This window comes from Rhineura floridana, chromosome 3 (genome assembly GCF_030035675.1).
Source record: "Rhineura floridana isolate rRhiFlo1 chromosome 3, rRhiFlo1.hap2, whole genome shotgun sequence".
Taxonomy (NCBI): domain Eukaryota; kingdom Metazoa; phylum Chordata; class Lepidosauria; order Squamata; family Rhineuridae; genus Rhineura; species Rhineura floridana.
This window is the reverse complement of record NC_084482.1, coordinates 158,018,366-158,045,222: the sequence shown is the minus strand read 5'-3', so window position 1 is coordinate 158,045,222 and position 26,857 is coordinate 158,018,366. Positions and strand designations below refer to the sequence as shown.

Here is a 26,857-nt window from a genome sequence, read left to right as displayed (position 1 = left end):
AGTTTTCAGCTCAGATCTCAGACTGGTGGACCCAATTCTGTCTTACTGAAGGCAGGGAGACTAAGGCTGCAAGCTATTGTACACTAACTTGGAAATAAGCCCAATGAACATAGTGGGACCGAGTAAATATGCATAGGATTGTGCAGTAAACCATGTTAAACCAAGTTTAAGATCAAGAAACATAGCATAGAGTGCTCTTTGACCCTGCACTGTCTGGATTCTCAGTTGGTGCAGGTGGCAAGGAGTGCATTTGCACCATTATGTTTAGTGCACCAGTTATCCATGTTGTATTTGCATCACCTTTAGATTATTGCAATGCACTCTCCATGGGGCTGCTCTTGAAGAATGCTCAGAAATGTCAATTGGTGAAAAATGTGACAGCTAGCTTGCTATCTGGTACACAGTATTGGGAACATATTATTCTGATGAGAGCCAGTGTGGTGTAGTGGTTAAGGTGTTGGACTATGACCTGGGAGCCCAGGGTTCGAATCCCCACATAGCCATGAAGCTCACTGGGTGACCTTGGGCCAGTCACTGCCTCTCAGCCTTGTGAAAACCCTATTCATAGGGTTGCCATAAGTCGGAATCGACTTGAAGGCAGTACATTTACATTTATTATTCCGATATGAAAAGATCTGTACTGGTAGCTAATTGTTTTCAGTTGTCGATTCAAGGTGTTGTTTTTAACTTTTAAAGCCCTAAACAGTCTGGCTATCTAAGGGACCACCTGTCTCATTATGAACATGATGGCATCCTCAAAAGGGCCTCAAAGGATCTTGATAAACAGACAGGTTCATAATGACAGAATATGCAGAAATGTAGAAACATTAATTCTACATGATAACAGGACTTCCGGGAAGGGTGACTTAGCCTGTGCCTGCTTTTGAGACGGGCTCCTGCCTCAAAAGAAGCTTATTCAGATATATCAGTCAGTTTTTTCTTTTTTTTTTGACTGATTAAACTTCTCCCGGGTAGGGAGAAACGAAGAGATTAACCTCAAAGCCTATTTTTGTTGGGACGACCAGATCTCATTAATTTATGGGACGAGGTCCAGCCGACGAAGGTGGGACGGATTTTCAACAGCAAGCTCTATCTGTTAAAGCGAACGTTCATCTTATCTTCTAAGAGAGAACGCACTAACAGGCAAGCACCCTTCTTTCTATATTTTTCTTTTACTTGACTTAAATTGTTGCTGTTTAAAAGAGATTTGCCAGATTGATCGGTTTTTGACATCTCACTGGGGAGCCGTAACTTCTCTCTGCTACGCACTAATTAATAGCTTATCTCTGTTTTTGTTGCAAAAAGCTGTCCTGGATTTGCATTCTAAAGATATACACAGAAGAGGGATTTCTATTCCAGATTTTTATTTTGAAAAATATTATACTGTTTTGAGACTACTCTCTTTTTGGTCTATTTTATTTTGACGAATCTGTTTCTTGACGATTGCCATTAATTGTTTCGATCCTGGGAACTGCATTTTGTTTACTTAACTATTGGAGAGATAAGGCTGTCTGCTCTGTTTATACTGTGATGTCACCAAGTTTGGAGTATTAACCCAATTGTTGCTGAAATAAGAAGTGGTTTTCCTATATTTTTCTTTTAAAATGGCAATTAAGAAAGTGGCTGAGAATCTGGAAATAACTATGTTTCAGAAAATAATGGATGAGATTGAGATAACGAAAATTGAATTGAGTAAAATGAAGCAGGAGATTAAAGATATAAGGGTCCCTGTGAGAGAGGTGACCCTGGAAGGGGTCCCTGTGAGAGAGGAGACCCCGGAGATTGGAACAGGGGTCCCTGTGAGAGAGGAGACCCTGGAGACTGGAATAGGGGTCCCTGTGAGAGAGGAGATCCCGGAGATTGGAACAAACGTGGAACAGGAACAAGATTTGGAGTCTATGGACTTTAGAAATAAAATCTATTGTTTGGAACTCAATGTTATCTCTGAAGAAATTAATGAAGATTCTAGAGATAAAGTTATCAATGGCATGGATTATCTTCTGGACTGGAATGATGTGATGGAGCCCAATATAGAGAAAATCTATGGAATTAACTGCAGCCATGTGACAATGGAAAAACTTTTAAGAGATGACCCAGTGTATTTTGAAAAAAAGAACAGAGATATGATTTTACAGCAGTATTTCAGCAACCTATTCAGAATGGATGGCAAGAAAATATTTGGGATAGAGGTAATTCCCATCAGACTCTTACTATATGACTATGGCTTTGACAGCAAGATTATTATGGAATACTGATAATGGAAGATTGGATATTGAAATTACTGGACTTAACAAGACTACTGAAGATGGAAGATGGAAAATGGAACTAATAGAGATAATAGAACAATGGCTACTGAAATTACTGAACCTAACAGATTCTGATGTGATGGATTAATTGAAATGTTTATTTTGACTATGGTTATGACAATAAGATTATCATAATTAGTAATGAGATGGATTAATCGATATGCTTATCTGGAAAAAAAAATTGATAGATATATTTCTTAAAGAATTGAAACCTCTCTTTGACTTTTTGTGGAAAGAATAAAGTAATGTTTATGAGATTTGATGATTAAGTAAGATAACTACTGGAGGAAAGTGATTTTATAATATGACTTAAGAGACAGGATTGTTATATATTATAGACTTATAACTGATTTGATCTTTGACAAATGGGAAGTCAATATTTTACTCTTTATTTTTTATTTTTGTTTTTTTTTTTTCTTTTTTTCTTTTTGTTTAACTATTTTTGATTTTGTTTTTTGTCTTTGAATGTTTTATGATTTTGTTTTGTATGTTTTATGAAAATCTGAATAAAAATTATTGAAAAAAAAAAATTCTACATGATAACAGATTATCTGGAAAAACTAGCATCAGATAGAAAGAAAGATAGATGGACTCTTAACAAATATTTTGTATTTACATGACACTTGTGTTTTACGTGACATTTTAAAAATATGTATCTTGATTTGGATTTTTTTTAAAATCCCAAATTACACACAAAACAAAAATATTATATTCAATGGCTGTTTCTTGTAGAACTGTTCCCATGTTCACATATGTAAGAATTATAATTGCTAATAAATGAGTTATTCAGTGGTTGTCAACCTTTTTGGGCCTGTGGACACATTTGCAATCTGGAGACTACAATAGAATGCTTCTTTAAAACCCAGTTTTGGCAGGGTGAGGGGACCCTGCAGGCACCACTGAAGACCTCTGTGGACACATGTCCGTCTGTGCAGGTGCCACATTGGTGATCCCTTTTCTAACTATTTAAAAATGTAATGTGATAAAGTGTATATGAAACAGCACAAATTAAACCCTCCATTTCAAGGATCCAGGAATCTGATCATGGTGTAAGCTATGGAATAGGGCCTCTCCGAACCCCATGGAGTCTTGATAAATGTGACTCTCATTGAGTTTCTATTCCACTATGTTAGAGGGGATCTGACAAGAGTCCTCTGAAAGGGAATCATGGTGGAATTTCTTAATGCAGACCTCTCATCTGTTCTCTGACTTTATTTGCTTATTGCTCCTACCATGCTGTAGGTCTCAGTTTTCTCTGTCCGGTCTTCATAAAAAATAAAAAACCATCAAAGAGAAGGCAGACAGATCTCCTTGGACTAATTCCAAACTGGGAAATTATGTTTAACTGGGAAAAGCAATATTTAATCCTTGACTACATGAAGCTTGATACAGATTACAACAATGATGAATTAACAAGTATGAGCTATGTTACTGATAAGTATGTACAAGAAGATGAGGGAATCTGTTATTTCTGGATTTCTTTGGACCACAGGAAGAACTGTTGCAATCGCCAATTTGCAGTATCTGTGTAGGCTATACACAAAAACTGTCTCTGGTGACATGAGGCATTCTTATCCCTGCTTGATGAATCATTGTGGTCTACAATAATTTCTCCAAAATGTGTATGGGAAGACAGAAATATTGCAGCTGTGGTGCTTTGGCTGGTCATTCTAAGTGTATCCTGCAATGATTTTTATTATTCTTGTTTAGGAATATAAATGAAAGCAACAAGGCTAGGAATGCTGGGCCCCTGTCATGAGATGAGATGGTTATTTAAGGGGGGAGGAACAGGGTCATCTGAGCTCTTTTTGGCAGTCAGTTACCTCTCTACAAGGAAAACAAGAGTTAAGGCAAGAATCTGACCGCAAGGCCCTGTCTGGTTACATGTGCTTGAATTAAATGGGACATAATGTAAATTGTAGCTTGTACAGATGAAGGTGTGGGTCCAACCAATGGCAGAGTTTAAGAAGTTTGCCTGAAATGAACAATGACAGTAGGTTGAATCCAGAGTGTTCCTTCCCTGAACAAAAAGACATATTCCGTTCATAGAAAGAACTGCAATCCAGCGATCATCCCCTGGATGAAGGAGGGGACAGTGATTTTTTTGCTGTTTCCTCCTTTTTCCCTGCAGCCCCCATGCCACCTCCCACATCGGAAGGTCTCAAAACCCTCTGAAGCACCTTTTCAGGGGGCTGCAGGGAAAAGGAGCAATCAGCACATATTGCCCTTCTCCCTTCAGCAGGAGCATCCTGTAACTGGATCTAAGCCAGTAATTTTCTAGATCATGGGTAGCCTGTATTTACAGGGATCATTCTGGTCTCCAGAAAGTTGACCAGGGAGCAACCATCTAACAGTAAAATGCTTCCCAATTGCAAAGCATGTGCACTCCCCTCCCTTTTCCTAATGAGTGAAAATAATAGCAAACATCTTATTGCATCTGAATTAAAATTTGACAGGGCAACATAAAATTGAACTGTGGCCACAGAATAATCCCTTTTTCAGATCAATGCAGATGGAGGAAAGGACCCAATTTAAACTTTATGAGTGTATGTTTTCCTGTCGAGGAAGATGCTCATGGAAGAAGTTTTGGGTAAAGCTCATACATGAACCACCAGGTTCTGCTAGAGGCATACTTGTTGCTCCAGACTTAAAAATAAGGCCAGACAGCACATAAGAGGGTAAGAAGAGCTTTCCTGGATCAGACAAAAGGTCCCTTTAGTTGGCAACCAGATACCTCTGGGAAGCCCACGAGCAGGGCATGAAATCAATAGCCCCCACCCACTGCTACTCCCCAGCAACTTGTACTCAGAAGCATATGGCTTCTGAATAACTCCATATAGCAGGGAACCTTAGGCCCATAGGCCATATGCGTCCTTCCAACCCTCTCTATCCAGCCCTCAAGATGCTTCCTTGGCTACACCTCTCATCACCAGTCCTATTCTGCATCCGCCTCAAATGCTTTTGCCTGGTTGGAATGTGTCCTCAAACTGTCATAATGCTTCTTGCCTGCTTGGAAGATGGAGTGGTGTGTGTGTGGAAACCTCTGCCTTCTGCGTGGTACACAGGTAAGAGTCCCATCTGTTGCTCTACCAACGTTTGCTCTGGCCCACCCACCAGGGTGGCATATGGCCCCTGGAAGATTCCCCACAAGGGAATGCAACCCTTGGGCTGAAAAAGATTCCCCACCCTTGCCATATAGCATAGTATCTAACAGACAATGGCCGTGTTTGCATGTCACACTAGTCCATGATTTAGCACTATGGACAAGCTTCAAGAAAACGGAGCAAAGCACTTACAGGTTCCCCCTCAGTTGTGGCTGGGGGGGGGGAGAGAACTTCTGCTGAGTTTAGTTTCACTTTTGAAGAATCTTGTTTGCATTACATACAAACTAGGGATCCAGATTTAAACTGAACACTGGCTAGTTTAATTAGCCAGTTTCACAATCCATACTTAAGAAGTTGGCTTGTTATGACAAAACTGACTGGAGCTTCTTTTAAACCAGGATCCCTGGCTTGTAAGTAATACTGAATTGTTTCAAAGTGAAATTAACAACAAAAACAAAATGTAAAAGTGAAAGCAAACTCAACAGAAGTCCTTTTCCTGGCCAACTAGAAGGAGAAGGGAGCAAGGGAGCCCAACACTAGGCTCATTTACATTCCACAGGGCATTAAAGGATGGTTTATTGCTCTGTGAGAACCAGACCACTGATAGACCTATGCTCTACTAAATTGTCTAATCATTTTTCAAAGCCATCTAAGTAGAGTTGTCAGGTTTTCGGTTTTTGCCTGGAGATTCTGGATTTTTGGGGTGCTGTCTGGGTGAGTCACGTTAATCTCCAGATTCTCAGCTTTCATTTTAAACAAATAAGTTTCTACATGGTCTGGTTCCTGAGATATACACTAAAATGTCAGCCCCCGCCACAACTTCAGTTAAAAGAGCTTGTAGCTGGCTGCTCTAATCCCACCCTTTCAGGTTTGTAGCCAATAAGTGAAGTCAGGGTTGTGATTAACAAGGTAGAGCCCTTTGCAAGTCAGAAAACTTGTCTTTTCTTGCTTTTCTGAAAATCTCATCAATTAAGTAAGTATATAGCTTTCAGTCTTTTTCTCTCTTGTGTGCAGGAGTCAAACAAGTTTACATTTTCCTGGGCTGTTGAAGAGGGCACTGTTTTGAAAACCTTCCCAATATGAAGCTTGAATCCAGTACTTGCTTTTCTAGGAGTAAAGCTGAAATGCTAATCCCACATACCCAGAGTAAACCCCACTGAATTCAATAGTACTTACTTTTGAGTAGACATGGTTAAGATTGTGCTGTAAATTGATGGGACTTTTGAGTGAACATAGCAAATAATTGTGTTTGTGTTGTAAATCTTTCTCTCCCCCTCCAATCCTATTTTTGAAAGCAATTAGGCAGGGCTTACTTAGGTATCACAAGCTTTTATTATGTATGAAACTAATACTGATTTTATTTTATTTTTTTAAATGTTCTGCAATGACCATCTGGTTTTGACAATAAACTATTATATGGAGTGTATGTATTTTTACATCTCCAGTGTGTGTGTGTGTGTATACAGAGTCCTTCCAACAACCCTGTGAGGTAGTGTTGCAGACTGGAAACCAAGGCAGCTCACAATCAGAAATAATTCCCTTTAAAATCCAATAACCATTAAAACAAGCATAAACAGTTGCAAAACTGCTTAAAGTGGCATGATTCTGAATTTTGGATTGGATGAATGCAGTTCCTTATCACTTGAAGTTGCAGTCATGTGCATGCTTCCCTATTTGAGTAAGCCCCACTGAATACATTGGGACTTGCTTCTGAGTGAACAAACATAGGATTACACTATATATATCTTTACAGGTTGTGTAAATAATAAACATATTTTATAGTCACGCTTATATAAATATTTCTTCATACTATGTCCCGATAAGTATCTGACTTCACACTATGGCTGTACAGTATTACTTCCTCTACATTTTCAGTGTGCCCTTCTTCCTTGGGGTGTTCATGGTTCCCCTCTGTTGTTTTCATCCTGAGGGGCAGATTAGGCTGAGAGATGGTGAGTAGCCCATGGTCAGCCAGTAAACTTTATAGCTCATTTCTATTTTAAAAAATTAATTAAAACAATTTACATGCACACAAAGTTCATTAAGTAGATCCACATGTTTAAAGCACATCCAACTCGCCTTTAAAGCACATGACTTCCCCTAAATAATCCTGGGAAGTGTAGTTTCCCCCTCACAGTTATAGTTCCCACTACCCTTAACAAACAACAGCTTCCATAGTTCTGTGGTGTGATTCATGTGCTTCGAATATGTGTTGAATGTACTTTAAATGAATGGTGTGGATCTGCACTAGGTATGATGTGCATTCATTAGTGAATTGAAAAGACCAATATTTTTTAAAACAGGGGAAGGGTTGTAGCTCAGTGGTAGGGCATATGCTTTGCATTCAAAGGTCCAAAATTCAATTCTGGAAAAGACTATTGTCTGGAATCCTGAAGAACCAATGCTAGTCCATGTCATCAGTACTGAGCTAGATGGCACCAAATGGCATGAGCAGGTCTAAGGCACATTCCTTTGTTCCTAAAAATGAAAAGAGACCCAAGGGCCACAGTGACTCTAAAATTTATTTATGTAATTTAATTACAACATTTATATACCACTTTATTATAAAAAATCTCAAAGAAGTTTACAGAAAGAATTAAAACAATAAAATTATTGGTAAAAAAGACAGGTATTTAAAAATATTCAAAATAATAAAACCAACAATGATTTAAAAATAGATAAAAACATAATAACTTCTACATGCCTGGGTAGGCTTGCCTAAACAAAAATGTTTTAGCAGGTGCCAAAAAGAGTACATTGAAGGCACCTGCTAATGTCAATAGGCAGGGAGTTCCAAAGCATAGGTGCTACCACACTAAAGGACTGACTTTTTAAAAGAGCAGAACAAGTATTATGTGGCACCTGTAACATGGAAAGCACACCTGGAACTTGGCTGGGTAGCAAATCAGCAACCAGTACACATTTCAGAGCAGAGGTATTATGTGCTGATAGGGTCTCACTCATGTCAGCAATCGTGCCACAGCATTATGCACTAACTGCAGCCCCCGGGTCAGGTTGTGCTACATGGGATTTCTGTGACCTTGGCTAACTGGCTGCCAGGATTTTTTTAGTTTTGGTGTTTGGTTAGGAATCCTGACCAGTTGTGGGATGCTGAGTTTTCTGCCTTACTCATAGGAATCTTGTTGTGGTTGGTATCGTACTGCATTTAGGAAATCTTCATGTCTTTTTTTTTTCTATTTGTATTTCATTTATCTTTATCCTCACTACTTTTCATCCATAGAAGCAACAAAAGTGGTTTCATGTGCTCTGCTTAACCCCCTTAAACCCACTGATGATGCACCTTGTTTGCATGACAGATTGTTTCTTGCTCAATAGTGGTAAAAGAAAATTCACATATTGGGCAGCGTGGCTGCAATTGTTGTTCCCACGCTGCTGCCTATGAAGGTAGACCAAATCATGTGTGTTTTCTGTCTGTCAATTATTATTCATTGGAATTGGGTTGGCTGTCAAAGTGAGTTTATAGCAGCCCACAGGGGAGACAGAAAAGAGTAGAGAATCTTCTTACTCTTACACATTTCTCAGACCTCTTTCTGAAGTGAAAGGGTCAAATCTGTAAAGAAATTTGGAGCAGCCATGTTAAAATGTAGGGACAGGGCATTCCAGGCAGGGAGTTGCCAACCCTACTTGGATATGGATATCTTTGCAGAGGATCCTTAGTCAAGCTTTACCAACAACACAATCCAACCCATATCTACTCAGAAGTAAGTCCTGTTGAGTTCTATGGGTCTTAGTCCCTTAGTAAGTGTGTTTAGAATTGCAGCCTTCAGGGGCATCCATCTTTATTCCTGAATGCTCCCATTTAACACTAGGTTCCTTTCTTCCTACAATGGCCTTCTGGTGACTGGCCTGGCCTGAGGGCACTTAAACCCTTTTTGCCAGAAGCAAGTTAGCTAGGTAAAATGTTCCCTACCCAGGCTCCATCTTTGAGCTAAGATTTCTATCTTTATTTCCAATCAGAGAAATGTTTTCATTTGAATTGCATGTGCCAAGCAACTGTGATTGATGCTTAATGTATCATGCTTAATGACATCACTCAGGCCCGCCCCTGTGACATCACTTGGGTCCACCCTGTGACATCACATGGGCCTGCCCCATGACATCACTAGTGCTCACCCTCAAAATCTCAGGGTTTGGGATGCTTCTGACCTGGCAACCCTACATCTAAGATAGTGGCTGTTGCCACATTTTGCAGCAGCGAATTCCATAAAGTAATTATGCTTTGTGTGAAAAAGTACTTCCTTTTGTACGTCCTGCAATCAGCTTAGTTGAATCACCTTGAGTTCTAGTATTGCGAAGATGGAGAAAAACGTTGCTTTATTTCTCCTCTTTGTATAGGATTTCATAACACTGATCATCTGCATGAAACTGAAGACATCCTCTGTCACTAAAGTGGGTCAGTAGCAGATGATGTGGTGGGGTTCAGCCACCTCCTGACACTGATATCACTGTAGCTTACCTGGACATGGTTGTGGCAGGTAGGGTGGTAGTGAGGTCAGGTTGCACAGATGTACTGGCAGAACCAATCCAGTATGTCTGCCAGTGTGTCCATGCAGCTCTAATCTCACTACCACCCTGCCCCACCTAGCCTTGTCCAGGTAAGCTCTAGTGATGCCAGGGTCAGGAAGGCATTTGACAGTATCTGGTAGCCACTGATGGTGTGAATTGGGAAATCCGCAGGGCTCGTTATATAGTTGGCAAGCTTCTTATAGGCATGCTGTATGTTGGAGTGGTTAGCCTATTGCCCACGTGTTGTTGGATTCCAGTTTCCAACAGCCCCAGCCAGTATGATGCAAGCTGTGGTCCTGCAACATCTGGAAGACTATAGTTCAGCCACCCCTACTGAATGTGAATACATCAAGCTCATCTTACAAATCTGTTTAATGTACTAAACAGATGCAATGATCTTCTAAGATGGTTGTACTACAGAACTAATGTCCCCTTGCTTAGCATCTCAGTCTTAACATCTAGAATGCTCCATGGCTGGAATTCCTGTGGAGTCATCTAATATGCTAAGGAATCTGCTGGTGCTTTGCAATGATGTGGTTGCTTTTTACTAGGGCTGTGCACATATCCCCACAATCTGATTTGTGGCTCCGATTTGTAAATACAGATAAGGCCCAATCTGGTCTGGACAGATCTGGGCCCGATCTGACCCAATTCAGATCTGAATCCGGATCACAATCTGGCTATTAAAAATCCCCAGAAACCCCACTGATTTACACTGCAAAACCAAAACAGCCATACCTTTCTTGTTTTGATCTAGGGACATGAAATTTGGAGATAGGGTAGCTGTTATAAACGGGATTACATCTGCTACATTGCAGGTGGATAGCACCAGGGATTTTCATGCTAGCCACCTTTAAAGTTTAAAGGTGAGGCAGTCGACGTGCTGAACCGTTGCCTGGCTGCGACAATGGACTGGATGAGAACTAACAAACTGAGACTCAATCCTGACAAGACTGAGATGCTGTTGGTGGATGGTTTCTCTGATCGGATGGTAGATATATACCCTGTCCTGGATGGGGTTACACTCCCCCTAAAGGAACAGGTGCGTAGTCTGGGAATCATCTTAGACTCTTCCCTCACACTTGAGGCTCATGTAGCCTCGGTGGCCCGGAATGCGTTCTACCAACTTCGGTTGGTAGCCCAGCTACGTCCCTATCTGAGTAAGGAGGACCTCACATCAGTGGTACATGCTATGGTAACCTCGCATCTGGACTACTGCAATGCGCTTTACGTAGGGCTACCTTTGAAGACGATTCGGAAGCTACAGCTAGAGCAAAATGCGGCGGCCAGACTGCTAACAAGAACTAAGCGGTCTGAGCATATAACACCTGTGCTAGCCCGTTTGCACTGGCTTCCAATATGCTTCCGGGCCAGATTCAAAGTGTTGGTACTTACCTATAAAGCCTTATACGGCGCGGGACCACGATATCTGTCGGAACGCCTCTCCCGATATGAACCGGCCCGTACACTACGGTCTACTACGAAGGCCCTCCTCTGGGTTCCGACTCATAGGGAAGCCCGGAGAGTGGTGACAAGATCTAGGGCCTTCTCAGTGGTGGCCCCCGAACTATGGAATGGTCTCCCCGAGGAGGTGCGCCTGGCACCAACACTATCATCTTTTTGGCGCCAGGTTAAAACCTTTCTCTTCTGAGGCATTTTAATTCCTGTTAATTCTAAATTATTATATTTTGATTTTAGACTGTACAGTTTTTTGTACAGTTTTGTATTGTGATATACTGTATTGTGTTATTTTTATTGTATTTTTAATGTTCACCGCCCAGAGAGCTGTTGCTAGTCGGGCGGTATATAAGCTTAATAAAATAATAAATAAATAAATAAATAAAAATGTTTTAAAATTAAAACAATCATAACGGCTTTGTTATTCATACAGAGACATGAAATCTGGTGACACGGTAGCCTCTATAGAGGGAATTTGCCCTGCCAAATTTCATGGGGTTTTCATGCTTTTTTTAAAAAAAGTTTTCTTAAAGACTGTGGGTGCTCAGTCATGCTAATTCTCATACTCCTGTGTTTCACCTGTTCCTTTCTTCAAAATTTCAAAAAAATTGAGGGTTTTTAAAAATTAGGTTTGCAATACAGGACACGAGTGGTTAGCATTAGGCAGGCAGGAGCTGGCAGCGCCATGGAGGTAATATGCACATAGGAACATGAGCTTTGGCAAGGTGGTAGCTCTTATAGAGGAGATGAGCCATGCCAAATGTTATGTGGGTAGCTCTAGGGGTACCACACAACAAACTTAAAAAAAAAAAGTAAATAAGAATGGGTCTGGGATTGATTTGAAAGGAACAGAAAACATACACAAGCTGAACAAATGCCACCCAACCCCCACCAAACATTTCAAAGAGGCAGAACATACAAAAGATTTCTGCCTTTTAAGACTTCACCCCTTCCAAGCACTCTGACTTTAGCAGTAGTGTAGTGACAAATTTAGAAGTACAGGGTCCCTTCATGAGTCATCAGGATCGGCCTCACAGGCCAAATTGGATGGGTGGTGCCACCCAACTGTCAATCACATGACATGATTATGTTGTCAAATGTTTGATAGATGGGATCTCCAACCCACCTATCAAAACTCCTTGCAGGAGGTCCCCAAGCCACAACAGCCTACTGGCAATCAGGTGCTTGGAAATCACTGCACATGGGGCTTTGCTAGCCCTGTGCTCAGTGCTTCCCAAGCACCAAACCAGCAAAGTGGTTCTTTCTCCCCTCCCCATGGGGGGTGAGGACAAAGAAGCTGGTATTTTATAGGTACTGCTGTGTGCAAGAGAGGTCCCTCACAGCTGATTTGCAAAAAAAATAGGTTCTTCCCCCTGCGTTTTGTGTATTAGCTGAGAGGATTTCTTTCTTGCACATGATGGCTGCAAAATACAAGAGGGGTTGCTTGACAACCAGTTCTTTCTCCTTGCACAGACTCACTACAGCCATCACAGACGGTGTGTGGGGAGACAGGGAAAGAGAAAAGAGCTAAGAAGAGTAAGTGGAGAGTGAAGTGAGGTGGCATTTCCTCACAAAGAAGGGGGCAAAGGAAGGAAGCCTGAAGAAAGGAAGGAAGGCTGCCTGTAAAATACAAATTGCTTGTAAAGCAGTTCTTTTCCCCTCAATTGTGCTTTTTGCAGATTGTCTGTGAGAAAGTGGGGAGGGGAGAAAGAGAATCTCATAGAGGGTGGAGGAAGACAGAAAGAGCAAAGGGCTAAGAAAGTGGCCAAAGAGCAAGGCTGCCTGTATTTTACAAGGGGGAAGAAACCTGCTTTTTGTCGATCAGCTGTGAGAAGGAGTTCTCTTGCATGCAGTGATGTCTGCAAAATACCTCCACTCTTCTTAGCCCTTTGCCTTCCCTCCAATCCACTTTCTCACAGACAAGATGCAAAAGCACCATCAAGGGAGAAAAAATGCTTTACAAGCAGCACACCTTCTATTTTATAAGCAGCCTTCCTTCTTTCAGCCAGCCTTCCCTCATCCTCCTTCTCTGTGAGCAAATGCTGCTTTGCCTCACTCTTAGCCCCATCCTCCCTCTCCACCTCCAGTGTGGCTATCTTCAGCTACCCTCCGTGTTGGCTGCTATGGGTCTTCGTGGAACTGTTTGAAAGCCCTTTGTTGTAGTAAGATTCTGATGCAAACCCCCTCTCAAATCTGGCTTGGCTGTCCCTCCTCCTCTCTGTAAACTTCCCTCTCTTAACTCCAGCTGACTCTCTCCTTCCTTGTGTTTCTCTCCTCCCCATAACAACAAGGAGATTTATACTGACTACTAATTGGCTGTAGTGACTGCTGACCTTGCTGGATTCTCCCCGTTTCTCCTAAGGCAAGAGGAAAGGTTGTAGCTTTTAAAAGCAAGCACACGACAACTTGATTGGCTGTAGAGACACAGAGGAATGCCTGCAGGGGGCCGGGAGGGGGCTGCCTGCAAAAAAAAAGTAAGAGGTCTTCATCCTGGAGTGTCCCCTCTCCAATACAGACCTGAATTTGAGGGTGTTGGGTGGGGTGATAGCATTCTAGCCTTCCTCTCTCTCTCCCTACCCTGGTGTTCTCTTTTATGGTGCTGTAATTGCTCCATTTCAGAGACACCTTTGTTTGGGTTCATTAGAGACAATTTTGAGCTACAGGTCTATAAAAACCTCTATGAATCGATTCGAGACTAGCCAATCCACTCTGTTGAGATTTGTAGCTAATTCAACCCAGTTTGGACAGGATACAAATAGGCTTGAATCGTCCCTATCTGTACAAATACAGTGCACAGCCTTTTCTACCCAGCTTGCCAGTCTTTTTTTACTTCTATTCTTCTGATGGCCTCCAGGCTTTCTATTTTATAGCACTGAGGCTGAAGGTGACATTTGTCAGACAGGAACATCAGAAAGACTTAGCATTACAGGGATAGGAATATAATCTGACAAAACTAGGGATACTGAACATTCGGGAAGCATGGTATCAGGCCTTGCCCCTGGCATGCATGTGTTCAGTAGACATTGGGAACAGATCCTATGCTTATACAAACTGCTTCTGATCATGTATACAGAGCCTAGCATATGTGCACAGCTGTTCTCATAGTCTACAGACTATGAGGTTCTGGGTAGGAAGGTCAAGGATTTTGGGGCGCAGGTGGTCTTCTCGTCAATTCTTCCCGTGAAGGATAGAGGACTACAAAGGGAAGAGAAGACACTGCAGGTCAACGACTGGTTACGCAGATGGTGTCGACGGGAGAGGTTTGGATTCTGGGACCATGGTCTAAGCTTCTTGGAGGGGGGACTGTTGGCAAGAGATGGGCTGCACCTCACAAGGACTGGGAAGAATCTCTTTGGCAGAAGTATGGCAAAATTCATCAAGAGGGCTTTAAACTAAAGCCTCAGGGGGATGGAGATGATAGCTTAAATACCGATCCAAAGCAGGTTGTAAACGCAAGGATTTGAAGGGTACAGGAGACACTGGGAAAGAGAAAGGGATGCACGGCAAAGCTCACGGTATATTAAAGGAGGAATCCAGTCAGGACAAAAGAGACTTCTGGTGTCTATATACCAACGCGCGGAGCTTGGGAAACAAGCAAGAGGAGCTTGAAGTCTTAGTGCATCAAGGCAAATATGACTTCATAGGGATAACAGAGACTTGGTGGGATGACTCCCATGATTGGAATATAGCCATTCAAGGATATAAACTCTACAGAAAGAATAGAAGCAACAGAAAAGGAGGGGGAGTAGCGTTATACGTCAAAGACAAATACACCTCTATGGAAATCCAAGAGAGCGAACAAAGGGGTCCGATAGAGACCATTTGGGTAAAAATAAATGGAGAAACAAATAAAACCGACATGGTAGTAGGTGTGTACTACAGACCCCCTGGCCAAGAAGAGGTGGTAGACGAGGCCTTTCTCAAACAAATCTCTGAAATCCAAGGAGGCAAGAAGTAGTAGTGATGGGGGACTTCAACTACCCGGATATCTGCTGGGAGACAAACTCTGCAAAGCACAAAGCCTCCAACAAATTCCTGATGGGCCTTGCTGATAATTTCCTCTTTCAAAAAGTAGAAGAAGGAACAAGGGGATCGGCAACCCTGGACCTGATCTTAACGAACAGGGACGAATTGGTCACGGGAATTAAAGCGGTCGGTACCTTGGGGGAAAGAGACCACGTAATGCTGGAATTCGTGATTCTGGGGAAAGCCAAAGAAGAATATAGTCAAATATGGACCTTGGATTTCAGGAAAGCCGATTTTAACAAGCTCAGAGAAATGATGGGTAGGATCCCTTGGCTAGATAGACTAAAGAAAAAAGGAGCCCAAGAAGCGTGGGAGTTCATGAAGAACGTATTACAAAAAGCGCAATCGCAAACAATTCCAAAGAGAAAGAAAAACGGAAGACATCGGAAAAAGCCAATGTGGCTACACGGAAGACTGGTGGAGGAGGTAAAAATAAAAAAGAGCATGTATAAAGAATGGAAGGAAGGACGCATCACCAAGGAAGAGTACCGACGAGCGGCTCGGGCTTGCAGGAATAGCGTAAGGAAAGCTAAAACCCAGAATGAGCTGAGGCTGGCGAGGGAAGCGAGGAACAACAAAAAGGGGGTTTTCAGATATGTTCGAAGCAAGAGAAAGACCAAGGAAATGGTGGGACTGCTGCTCAATGAGGAGGGCAAAATGTTGACAGATAACAAGGAAAAGGCAGAACTGCTCAACGCCTATTTTGCCTCCGTTTTCTCCCAAAAAGGGAACAGTGTGCAACCTTGCATCGGTAGCAATCTCAGTAAGGGGTCGGGATTGCAGTTCAAGATTGATAAGGAGATAGTCAGGAAATACCTAGTTAACCTAAATGAGTTCAAATCTCCAGGGCCTGATGAACTGCATCCCAGAGTATTGAAGGAACTTGCTGATGTACTCTCGGAACCTCTTGCCATCATCTTTGAGAAATCCTGGAGAACAGGAGAGGTGCCGGAGGATTGGAGACGGGCAAACGTCGTCCCGCTCTTTAAAAAGGGTAAAAAAGAAGATCTGGGGAATTACAGGCCGGTCAGTCTGACTTCAATACCGGGAAAGATATTAGAACAGATAATAAAAGAGTCTATTGGCAACTATCTAGATGACAATGCTGTGATTAGTAGGAGCCAGCATGGGTTTGTTAAGAAAAAATCCTGTCAAACTAATCTCATCTCTTTTTTTGATCGGGTCACTAGCTTAGTAGATGGTGGAAATGCTGTAGATGTCATCTATCTAGAGTTCAGCAAAGCGTTTGACAAAGTCCCCCACGACCTTTTGATTAGCAAACTGGTCGAATGCGGACTAGATGGAAATACTGTCAGGTGGATTCACAACTGGTTGGAAAACTGTACTCAAAGAGTGGTCGTCGGTGGCTCTGCTTCGGACTGGAAGGAGGTTTCGAGTGGAGTGCCACAGGGTTCTGTCCTGGGGCCAATACTCTTCAACATTTTTATCAATGACTTAGATGATGGGGTGGAGGGAAGCCTCATGAAGTTTGCAGATGATACGAAACTGGGAGGGATAGCTAACACAATGGAAGACAGGAATAAAATCTAAAGGGACCTGGATAGACTAGAAAATTGGGCTGAAATTAATAAAATGAAATTCAATAAAGACAAATGCAAGATTCTGCATTTAGGCCACAAAAACAAAATGCACGGGTACAGGATGGGAAATACCCGGCTTAGCAGTAGTGCGTGTGAGAAGGACCTTGGAATTGTAGTGGATCGCAAGTTGAACATGACCCAGCAGTGTGATGCTGCGGCAAAAAAGCCAAAAGTGGTTTTGGGATGCATAAACAGAGCTATAGTTTCCAGGTCGAGGGAAGTAATAGTCCCACTATATTCTGCATTAGTCAGGCCTCATCTGGAATACTGCGTTCAGTTCTGGGCGCCTCATTTTAAGAAAGATATAAACAAGTTAGAGCGGGTTCAGAAGAGGGCGACGAGGATGATAGCCAGAACAAGTCTTATGAGGAAAGGTTGCAGGAACTTGGCATGTTCAGTCTGGTGAAGAGAAGGCTGAGGAGTGACATGATTGCACTCTTTAAGTACCTGAAGGGCTGTCACATAGAGGAGGGTACAGATTTGTTCACTGCTGCCCCAGAGGGTAGGACTAGGTCTAATGGTTTTAAGTTGCAGGAGCGTAGATTCAGATTGGACATTAGAAGGAACTTCTTGACAGTAAGGGCGGTTCGGCAATGGAACCGACTGCCTAGGGAGGTGGTGGGATCCCCTTCGCTGGATGTCTTCAAGCAGAGGCTGGACAGCTATCTGCGGGAGATGCTCTAGCTGTGGATTTCCTGCTGTGAGCAGGGGGTTGGACTCGATGGCCTACAAGGCCCCTTCCAACTCTATGATTCTATGATTCTATGGGGATGAGATTAGGCACTACCGTTTGCTTCCCTCCCAGGCATGTTCAGTGTCCCTAGATTTGCTATGTGAAAAGGGCAAAATTAAATAACATTTTATTTAATACTGCATTTTCTGTATTTGATACTGTATAAACTCTTCAAGATCCCAAACAGAGGATTTTCCCAGCACTGCTGCTATCTGAGATCTTTTTTAAAGTGGAGAATACTTGGGATGGTGAAGAATTCCGCTATTTTTGGATATGGGTGTGGATTCAGATGTGATTCGATCATTCGCATTGTGCAAAGATCAGATGTCAATACTGAGGCCACTAGCACCTTTCGTTGGTACCATTTTTTAAAAAAAAATGCTGGTAAACTTTACGATATCATGAATTGAGGCCATTTATAATAGCTTCATTCCACTAACATTAATTTCTAGGTTTGCTAATCCAGTCATTGAAATGGCTCGCACATTTGACTAACTATCCAAGCGTTTTAGAAGTCTGTTGCCTGAAGCAAAAGGTCTGAGCAAAGTGAGGTGAGGTGTGGAAAAGGGGGGAATGGAAGCAAAAACAGTAAAATAAATGCATCCAGCTTTACTTGCAGGTGGTGATGGGGACCCTGTCCTGTCCTTTCATTCATTCATTCATTCATTCATTCATTCATTCATTCATTCATTCATTCATTCATTCATCACATTCATTTCAGCATTATATCATAGCAATATTCAAAAACAAAATTCTGTTCAAACTTCATTTACTTGTGGGGAGAAGGAAGACCTGTCCTATCTTTTCATCGCTCATATCTGAGACAGAAAATAACCCTGTGGACAGATGGCTACCATCACGGGCAATTATGCGGCTAATTAACTTGTGAATAAAAACAATCAAGAAACATATGAAGACAACATCAACAGTATTGTAAATAATGTTACAGGAGATGAAATAAATTACATAATGTTTTTTGTAACTATAGTGGATACGGACGAAAGAAATCTAATTTAATGAAACGTGAACTGCTACAGACTAGAACATAGTAATGGTCCAACAGACCACAAGCAGCACAAAATACCACAGCAAATCACATCCCTAGAGAAGACAGGAAGTGAACTTGGAATCTTATGTATGCAAAGTATGTGCTCTGCCACTAAGCTATAGGTCCTCCCCATTTTTCAGCAGGATTGCTCTCACTGAGAAAAATCCATAACCTTGGCAATGGAAAATGAAAGGTTAAAATGTTTAAGCCAAGTGTTTTATGAATCACAAGAGTTACTTGAATCCTCTCACAGTGTGTGGGATTCTTGCTCTAATTAATTTAGTCTCTGTCTCTTCAGGATTTTGAGTGTTGTTGTGGTAATGCTTTGTAAGCCCCATGTCTAGTTCTCTGTCTCTAGGCATTCCTCAGAAGGGTCATGGGATATGCAGCATGAATTCAGTGGACACTTAGGCATTGATGACTCTGCAGCAAGAAATGCTCAGTGAGGGGCATAACTTCATTTATTTGGTGAAGTTGTGTAGCTTTGGGGGACGTGGCTAAATGGGTGTCCTGCTGCCCTGCTCTACCCATGTTGACTTTTTAGGGTGATAACGCCTGAGGACGACTATAAACTAAGAACAAACGCAGGAAAAGGAGGACTCTCCTGTCATGAAGGTGGAGTGTTTACGTTTGCTTACCTGTGAGTAGCACATGGTACTGAAATACACGCTGCACCACTTTCAAGAGCTGGTGCTTCACATTCAAGGGACTGCCACCACAAAACTGCTGTCCTCAAGAGAAGGAAAAAAAGAAGGGTAAAGGTCAGAGCTCAAACATCCAAAATCAATAATCCATCTAGCTTCACATGGCTGGCAGTAGACACCTTTAAAAAGCAGTCATAGTGGCATCATGCCCAGCTACTTTCCAGTGGGTGACCATTTGCACATAGTGTCATGAACCTGTAATGTTCATGAGTTATTAAAAATCTAATAGCAATACTTTGGCTCCCGTAAGGGACTCTGGGAGACGGTTACAGTTGGAAAAGACAAGCCTTTGCCAATTTGCAAATCTGAGTTTCACTTCCCAGCTGAAGATGGTTAGAGAAGCCTTAACAAGCTGCACCTGTTTATCTTTGCTGATTAGCAAGTGCCTGGTACCCAAGGTCATCCTTGGCCTGTACAGTTGGAAAACACAGTTGGGAGGGGGGCCTGAAGGCGCGAAAATGTGAGAAACATCGAGAAGAAAGTTACATCAGCCAATTCCTGATTGGTCAATTAATCTTGGACCGTTAGGATCCTTTTCCTTTAAGTATAGGGCTAGAGACCCATAGCCTTTGTTCTCTGTTCTCTGCCTATGCTGACTTGGCACCAGAGTTCCAAACCTTCTGCCTTATGGTTCCAGGGGTTGCTTATGGGAAGGTAACCTATGTCTGGTTCCATTGCTTTATGTTGAACATCCATCTCTCTTAGGAGGGGTGCCACACAACCAACTACCTCGTGTGTAAGTAGTTAGGTGAGTTTAGTTTGTTATTTTCTTGTTGTGTGTATGAATTCTCTTGTAAGAACCTAAACCCCTGTTTGGGTGTATGGTCTTAAAGGATTACTTGCTGCTATATGTTATGTGCACTTATATATCTTAATAAAGCTACTTCTATTTAACCTGGTGTGTTCATTGAGAGAAGGGGTGGTTCTGGCTTCAGTACCTTGACCAATCTCAGTCACTAACTACCAAAGAGGGTTGAGAAGTTAAAGGCTTAGATTTTAAGTGTTAAACCAGAGGTGCCTGGCAAGGAGGGTAACTGTGACTCTTGCCTTTTAGGACCTTGGTTTTATATATCCTCTGGGCTCAGAGATTCCCTGGCTCTGAGTAGACTAGTATACAGGGGTGGTGGCAGCCTACCTTCTACCTTGCAGGGTTGTTGTGAGCGTACACAGCCTTGGCAAGGGTGAAGTAATAGCTTTTTGGTTCCAGTCTCATTTCCCTAAGGGTGGGGGTTTGAGTCTGATGCATGAACCCAGTACCTTGGGGGTCTGGGGGGGCATGACACATAGTATTTCAACATGGATCTGTTAATAAAACTAAAATTTGATATGACATTTTTGAGATTATTAATGTTTGGGTTCATAGTCAAAACTGACTTCAGAGTTTAGACTCCATGTAACTACAAATGTCAAGTGGAATATTGATCCATGTATATTTCTGTAACGTTCTTGAACTACAGCGTGGTGACTTGGTGCCAGCTGGAGGGATCCTGCCAAATTAATTAGTTAGTTAATATCTATAATGCGTGAGTATGTTAAGATTAATATGAAATCCAAGAACTTTCTCAGAAGACATTAGTGCTGTACTCAGTCCACTGGACAAGTACCTCTGACTTTGGTCAAAAGTCATGAGTACTCTGTGAAGGGCTGACATATGTTCAGTAGCTAATCATAGGGCTAACAGAGAAAAAAGATGTGCTTTCATTACTATTGGACACGTCTTGTGAGATATGACCCATTGATCTCAACACTGGTCTGTTCAATTGCGACATGATCACAAATGGTATTAAAAAGTGAAAGGACCACTCTTCTTTGGAAATGCAGGGAAGAATTACAGAGGTAAGAATAGGAAGAAAGCAGACTGATCTTTTCCTTTTAATTCAGACTTTTTGGCAGATGTTTAAGATGCTGGCAGTTGCGGACAAGGAAGGGGCTGGCTTGTGCAGCTGTGGCAAGCTGGGGAGGACTAGCCTCAGAGGAAGGTAATGGTAAACCCCCTCTGAATACTGCTTACCATGAAAACCCTATTCATAGGGTAACCATAAGTTGGGATCGACTTGAAGGCCGTCCATTTCTTTTCCATTTTAAGATGCGTTAGCAAATGAAAATTGTTTAATTCCCCCAGAACAGCCACTCTGAATATAATCAACAACATGGAAAAATACACATGGCTTTGGCTGAAAAAATATTTGCCTTACTATTATATGGTTCAAATAGTTCAAAACATTTTGTCACAGAGCTGAGTTGGGGTAAGGGGAGTTATTACTAGCAGAGATTCAATACTGATGTCAAGCAGCATGTTTGGATTATTTTGTTGTTGTTTTTTAAAAAGTCATTGCTCCTATCTAATCTTTCTCCTAAATTACTCATGCATGTAATTAATCTTTTATTTTGTAACCCACTCTGAAAACTTATTTTTGTAGAAAAACAGGATAAAAATAATAAACTAAACTTTAAATGTTATTTATTCAGTTTCAAGGCAGACGAGTGGCAGATACAGAGGTTTAGCATCTTAGATTGCCTTTAAACAAGATTCTAAAAGAGCTGTTTGAGCCCATCTTTATTTATTTATTAAATTTATATCCCATTCTTCCCTCCAGAAGTAGCCCAGGGCAGCAAACTTGTTCAAAAAGAACAGAAGAAATAAAAAGGGAGGTAGAGTCGCACTATATGTTAAAAATATATATCCCTGCACAGAAATACAGAAAGATGAGTTTGGTAGCTCCACCGAGAGTATCTGGATTAAAATTAATGGGGCAAGTAATAAAAGGAATGTGGTGCTTGGAATCTATTACCGACCACCCAATCAAGGAGAAGACGAGAATGTAACTCTTGAAAAGCAAATTGCCAATGTTTCGAGGAGGCATGATGTAGTAGTAATGGGGGACTTCAATTATCCCGATATCTGTTGGGAGACAAATTCTGCCCCTCCAAGAAATTTCTGACTTGTGTTGCAGATAACTTTCTCCTACAGAAAGTGGAGGAAGCAACCAGAGGATCAGCTATCCTGAACTTGATTCTAACCAATAGACATGATTTGGTGGATGAAGTGGCAGTTACAGGAACTCTGGGGAAAGTGACCACACCATACTTGAATTCTTCATTTTAACAGAAACAAAAGCTGAGAGTAGCCATACGCGCACCCTGGACTTCAGGAAAGCTGATTTTAATAAACTCAGAACAATTTTAAGTACGGTTCCATGGCAAGCAACCCTAATGAGAAGAGGAGTCCAAGATGGGTGGGAGTTTCTAAAAAAGGAAATTCTAAAAGCGCAATGGCAAGCAAGTCCAACAAGGAAAAAAGGGGGGAAACAACAGAAGAAGCCAATGTGGCTTCACAAAAAGCTTAGAGAGGACCTGAAAACAAAAAAGGACACATACAGGAAGTGGAAAGAAGGCCAGGCCACAAAGGAAGAGTACAGGCAGGTATCACGAAATTGCAGGGATGGCGTCAGGAAGGCTAAAGCTGAGAATGAGCCGAGGTTAGCGAGGGATGCTAAAAGCAACAAAAAAGCTTTCTTCAGGTATGTCCATAGTAAAAGACAGAGAAAAGAAATGGTGGCACAGCTACTCAATGAGGAAGGCAAAATGACAACAGATGACAAAGAAAAGGCAGAAATACTCAATTCCTACTTTGGCTCAGTCTTCTCCCAAAAAGGGTCTGTGACCCTCCTGCGAAACATGAAGTAGAAGGGGCAGGATTGGAGCTTGAGATTGATAGACAAATGGTCAAGGAATACCTAATCACTTTGAATGAGTTCAAATCGGCAGAGCCCAATAAACTGCAACCTAGAGTATCGAAGGAACTGGCTGAAGAACTCTCAGAACCGCTGTCTATTATCTTTGCGAAATCATGGAGGACTGGTGAAGTGCAGGATGACTGGAGGAGAGCTAATGTTGTCCCTATCTTCAAAAAAGGCAAAAAGGAGGAACCAGGGAATTACAGACCAGTCAGCCTAACATCAATCCCTGGGAAAACTCTGGAGCAGATTTTAAAGCAGTCAATCTGTAAGCACCTTGAAAACAATGCAGTGATTACTGGAAGCCAACATGGATTTATGAAGAACAAATCCTACCAAACTAATCTTATCTCGTTTTTTGATCGGGTAACCTCCCTTGTAGACTGTGGGAGTGCTGTGGACATAATATATCTCGACTTCAGCAAAGCTTTTGACAAAGTGCCCCATGATATTCTGATTAGCAAGCTAGCTAAATGTGGGCTGGATGGAACAACTATCAGGTGGATCCACAGTTGGCTCCAGAATCATACTCAAAGAGTGCTTATCAATGGTTCCTTCTCAAACTGGGTGGAAGTAACAAGTGGGGTACCACAGGGCTCGGTCCTGGGCCCAGTGCTCTTCAACATTTTTATTAACAACTTGGATGAAGAGGTACAGAGCATGCTTATCAAATTTGCAGATGATACACAATTTGGGGGCTAATACCATGGAAGACAGAAAGAAAATTCAAAGGGACCTTGACAGGCTGGAGCATTGAGCTGAAAACAACAGAATGAAATTCAACAGGGATAAATGCAAAGTTCTACACTTAGGAAAAAGAAATAAAATGCACAGTTATAAGATGGGGGATACTTGGCTTAGCAATATGACATGTGAGAAGGATCTTGGAATTGTCGTTGATCACAAGCTGAATATGAGCCAACAGTGTGATGTGGCTGCAAATAAGGCAAATGCTATATTAGGCTGCATTAACAGAAGTATAGTTTCCAAATCGCGTGAAGTATTAGTTCCCCTCTGTTCAGCACTGGTTAGGCCTCATCTTGAATACTGCATTCAGTTCTGGTCTCCACACTTCAAGATGGATGCAGACAAACTGGAACAGGTTCACAGGAGGGCAACAAGGACGATCAGGGGACTGGAAACAAAGCCCTATGAGGAGAGACTGAAAGAACTGGGCATGTTTAGCCTGGAGAAGAGAAGAGTAGGGGGAGATATGATAGCACTCTTCAAGTACATGAAAGGTTGTCACATTGAGGAGGGGTGGGATCTCTTCTCGGTCATCCCAAAGTGCAGGACACGGAATAATGGGCTCAATGCTTTAATCTGGATTTCTGCATATAAGCCCCTTCCAACTCTACTATTCTATGATTCTATGATTCTACGACTAAAAGCACTTTAAAATATCTTACAAACAAAAGACTTTAAAGTATATTAAAACAAAACAGCTTTAAAAACATATTAAAACAAGATATCTTAAAAACATCTTTTAAAAACAACCTTCAATCGTTTTAAAAAACAATTCCAGCACAGACACAGACTGGGAGGCTTATGATATTTATGTTATGTGTGAATGTTACACATTGAGGTGGAATGTGGAAGAGAAACTGAATGTAAATTCTCGCTGCTGTACGTTTATGTTCATGTTACAAATCAGTTTACACCCCATGTGTGTGGGGAAAAATACTTTTAGCCAGAATGCTTCCCCATCATGGCGACCAGCCTGTTCAGAGTACCTTTTGTCAGGGACTCCACAGCTTGAACCAGGAAACCTAGCTTACAGTGCAATCCAGTACATGCCTATTCAGAAGTAAGCTCCATTGGGTTCAACGGGATTTACTTCCAGGTGTGTATTGGAATGCAGTTTAAGGGAACTAGTTGGGACTGTGGGCTCAGAGCTCTCTTCAGATACAGATGAGAACAGGGATGAGCACTATCTGCCCCTGCAATTGGCGGGCTATGTTGACCTCTTTGCCAAATGCATTTCACACCCCAGTTCTAGGTGAAGTCTATAGCTCCAGGCCCCAGCTCCAGCAACTGGTCTCAGGAATCACAGGGTGGAGACCCTACTCACCAAGTCTGGCTTTGGACACTGTGGCCCACTGCTCCAGCCTGGCCCATTCATTTTAGCCATTTTAAGGCAAATAATATAGAAAACAAGTGTAGAATACACACATGCACATACACACATATGCAATTTATTGTGGCTATCAGTTAGGGATGGGGGAGAAAATTGATGCAGTTTGCATGTAGAGGCAAACCTCCCTCCCACCAGAGATAGGGCGTTCTCTGTTATCGCCCCTAGACTCTGGAATTCCCTGCCAATAGAGGTCCGGTCAGCCTCCTCGCTTCCGGCATTCCGTCGCCAGGTCAAGACGTTCCTTTTCCATCTTGCATTTAACCTGGACTGAGGAATAGGAAATCTCTTGACCGTGAGAGATTATGGAGTAATTATGTGTTTATTGTATTGTATACAGTTTTTACTATTTTAATCTTATCTTGTAAGTTTGTATCTATGGTGTATGTCTTGCTTTTATAAGGTATTCTCGGTCTATGTTCTTTTATTATATAGTTGTCTGCCGCTCTGAGCTTTCCAGGAAGATAGAGCGGCATAGAAATGTTTTAAATAAATAAATATTTGCACTTTCTGAAACAATATGCAAACTGAAACACAGCCATCCTTTGAAATTTGCACTTCAGCAAATTTTGCAGTTCTCCAGCTACTGTACAAAAATGCATATACCAGAGTAAAGTATGTCTGGAAATGCAATATTATTGAAAATAACATACAAAAATGCATTAAGTTAGGGAAAATTTCTTTGCAAAAATGTGTATTGGGCAAAATTGCTTTGCCAAAATGTGTGTATTAGGAGAAAGTTGCACTAAAATGCAGATGAATTTTCATGAGGTCTTTTTTTAAAAGAAAAATCACAAAAATGTGGAGAACCAAATATAAGAATAAAAAAATAAGAAACTGAGAGAAACCAAAATTGTCAGATTTGCCCATCGCTACTACCAATGCTGGCTCTGTTTGGGGGGGGGGTCACTCAAGATGCCCTTGGTGGGGCCCTTCCTCCCTGCTTTCACCCACTCACTCTCCCTTTGCATCTGGACCCAATTCCTACTGCTGCCTAGGGGAAAAGCGAAAATGATTGGACAGGCTGAATTCAGCTGCTTCTCCAAGCTCTTGTCATTCATCAAGGTTCCCCTCTAAGCCAGAGGGAAAGACCAGATAAGGAAGGCAGCCACAGCAAGGAGAAGCCACAACAGGGCCATGGGGGTCAGCAGTGGGACTCCTATTGAGGCATTGACCTTGGCAGGACCTCTGACTCCAGCCCTGGTGGCTATTGACAGAGCATGGGAGTATCTGTATGTAACACATTGAATTTAGCCACTATACATTTCCTTTTTCACATATAGCTTAAAAACAAGGATATTTTATTGTCTTTATGGACTCTCCTATTATTTAGCACATGATGGGAGAAAGTTTGGACTGTCCACCAAATAGCAATCCCAGAAATTAAATCTGGACAAGAAAGTAGGTTATGATATTTACTGACCAAGTGAAGGTATATCAGACTGATCTAGACAGGGTTGTGCCACCCTTGAAAGAGCT

General features: G+C 41.8%; 1 protein-coding gene across 11 annotated transcripts in view; it reads right to left on the bottom strand.

The window, feature by feature from the left end:
* FGD5 (FYVE, RhoGEF and PH domain containing 5) overlaps positions 1-26,857 on the bottom strand; it is a 295,580-nt gene that overhangs the window by 67,336 nt on the left and 201,387 nt on the right. For 10 of the 11 annotated variants that reach the window (XR_009761507.1, XR_009761505.1, XR_009761508.1 and 7 more), the window contains one exon: positions 19,442-19,529. Coding sequence is in view for 7 of the 11 variants with exons in the window: in XM_061618450.1 (XP_061474434.1) it covers positions 19,442-19,529 (88 nt within the window). In the remaining 4 variants the exon portion in view is untranslated. The remainder of the gene's footprint in view (positions 1-19,441; positions 19,530-26,857) is intronic. The other variant, XR_009761506.1, reaches the window with a different exon arrangement.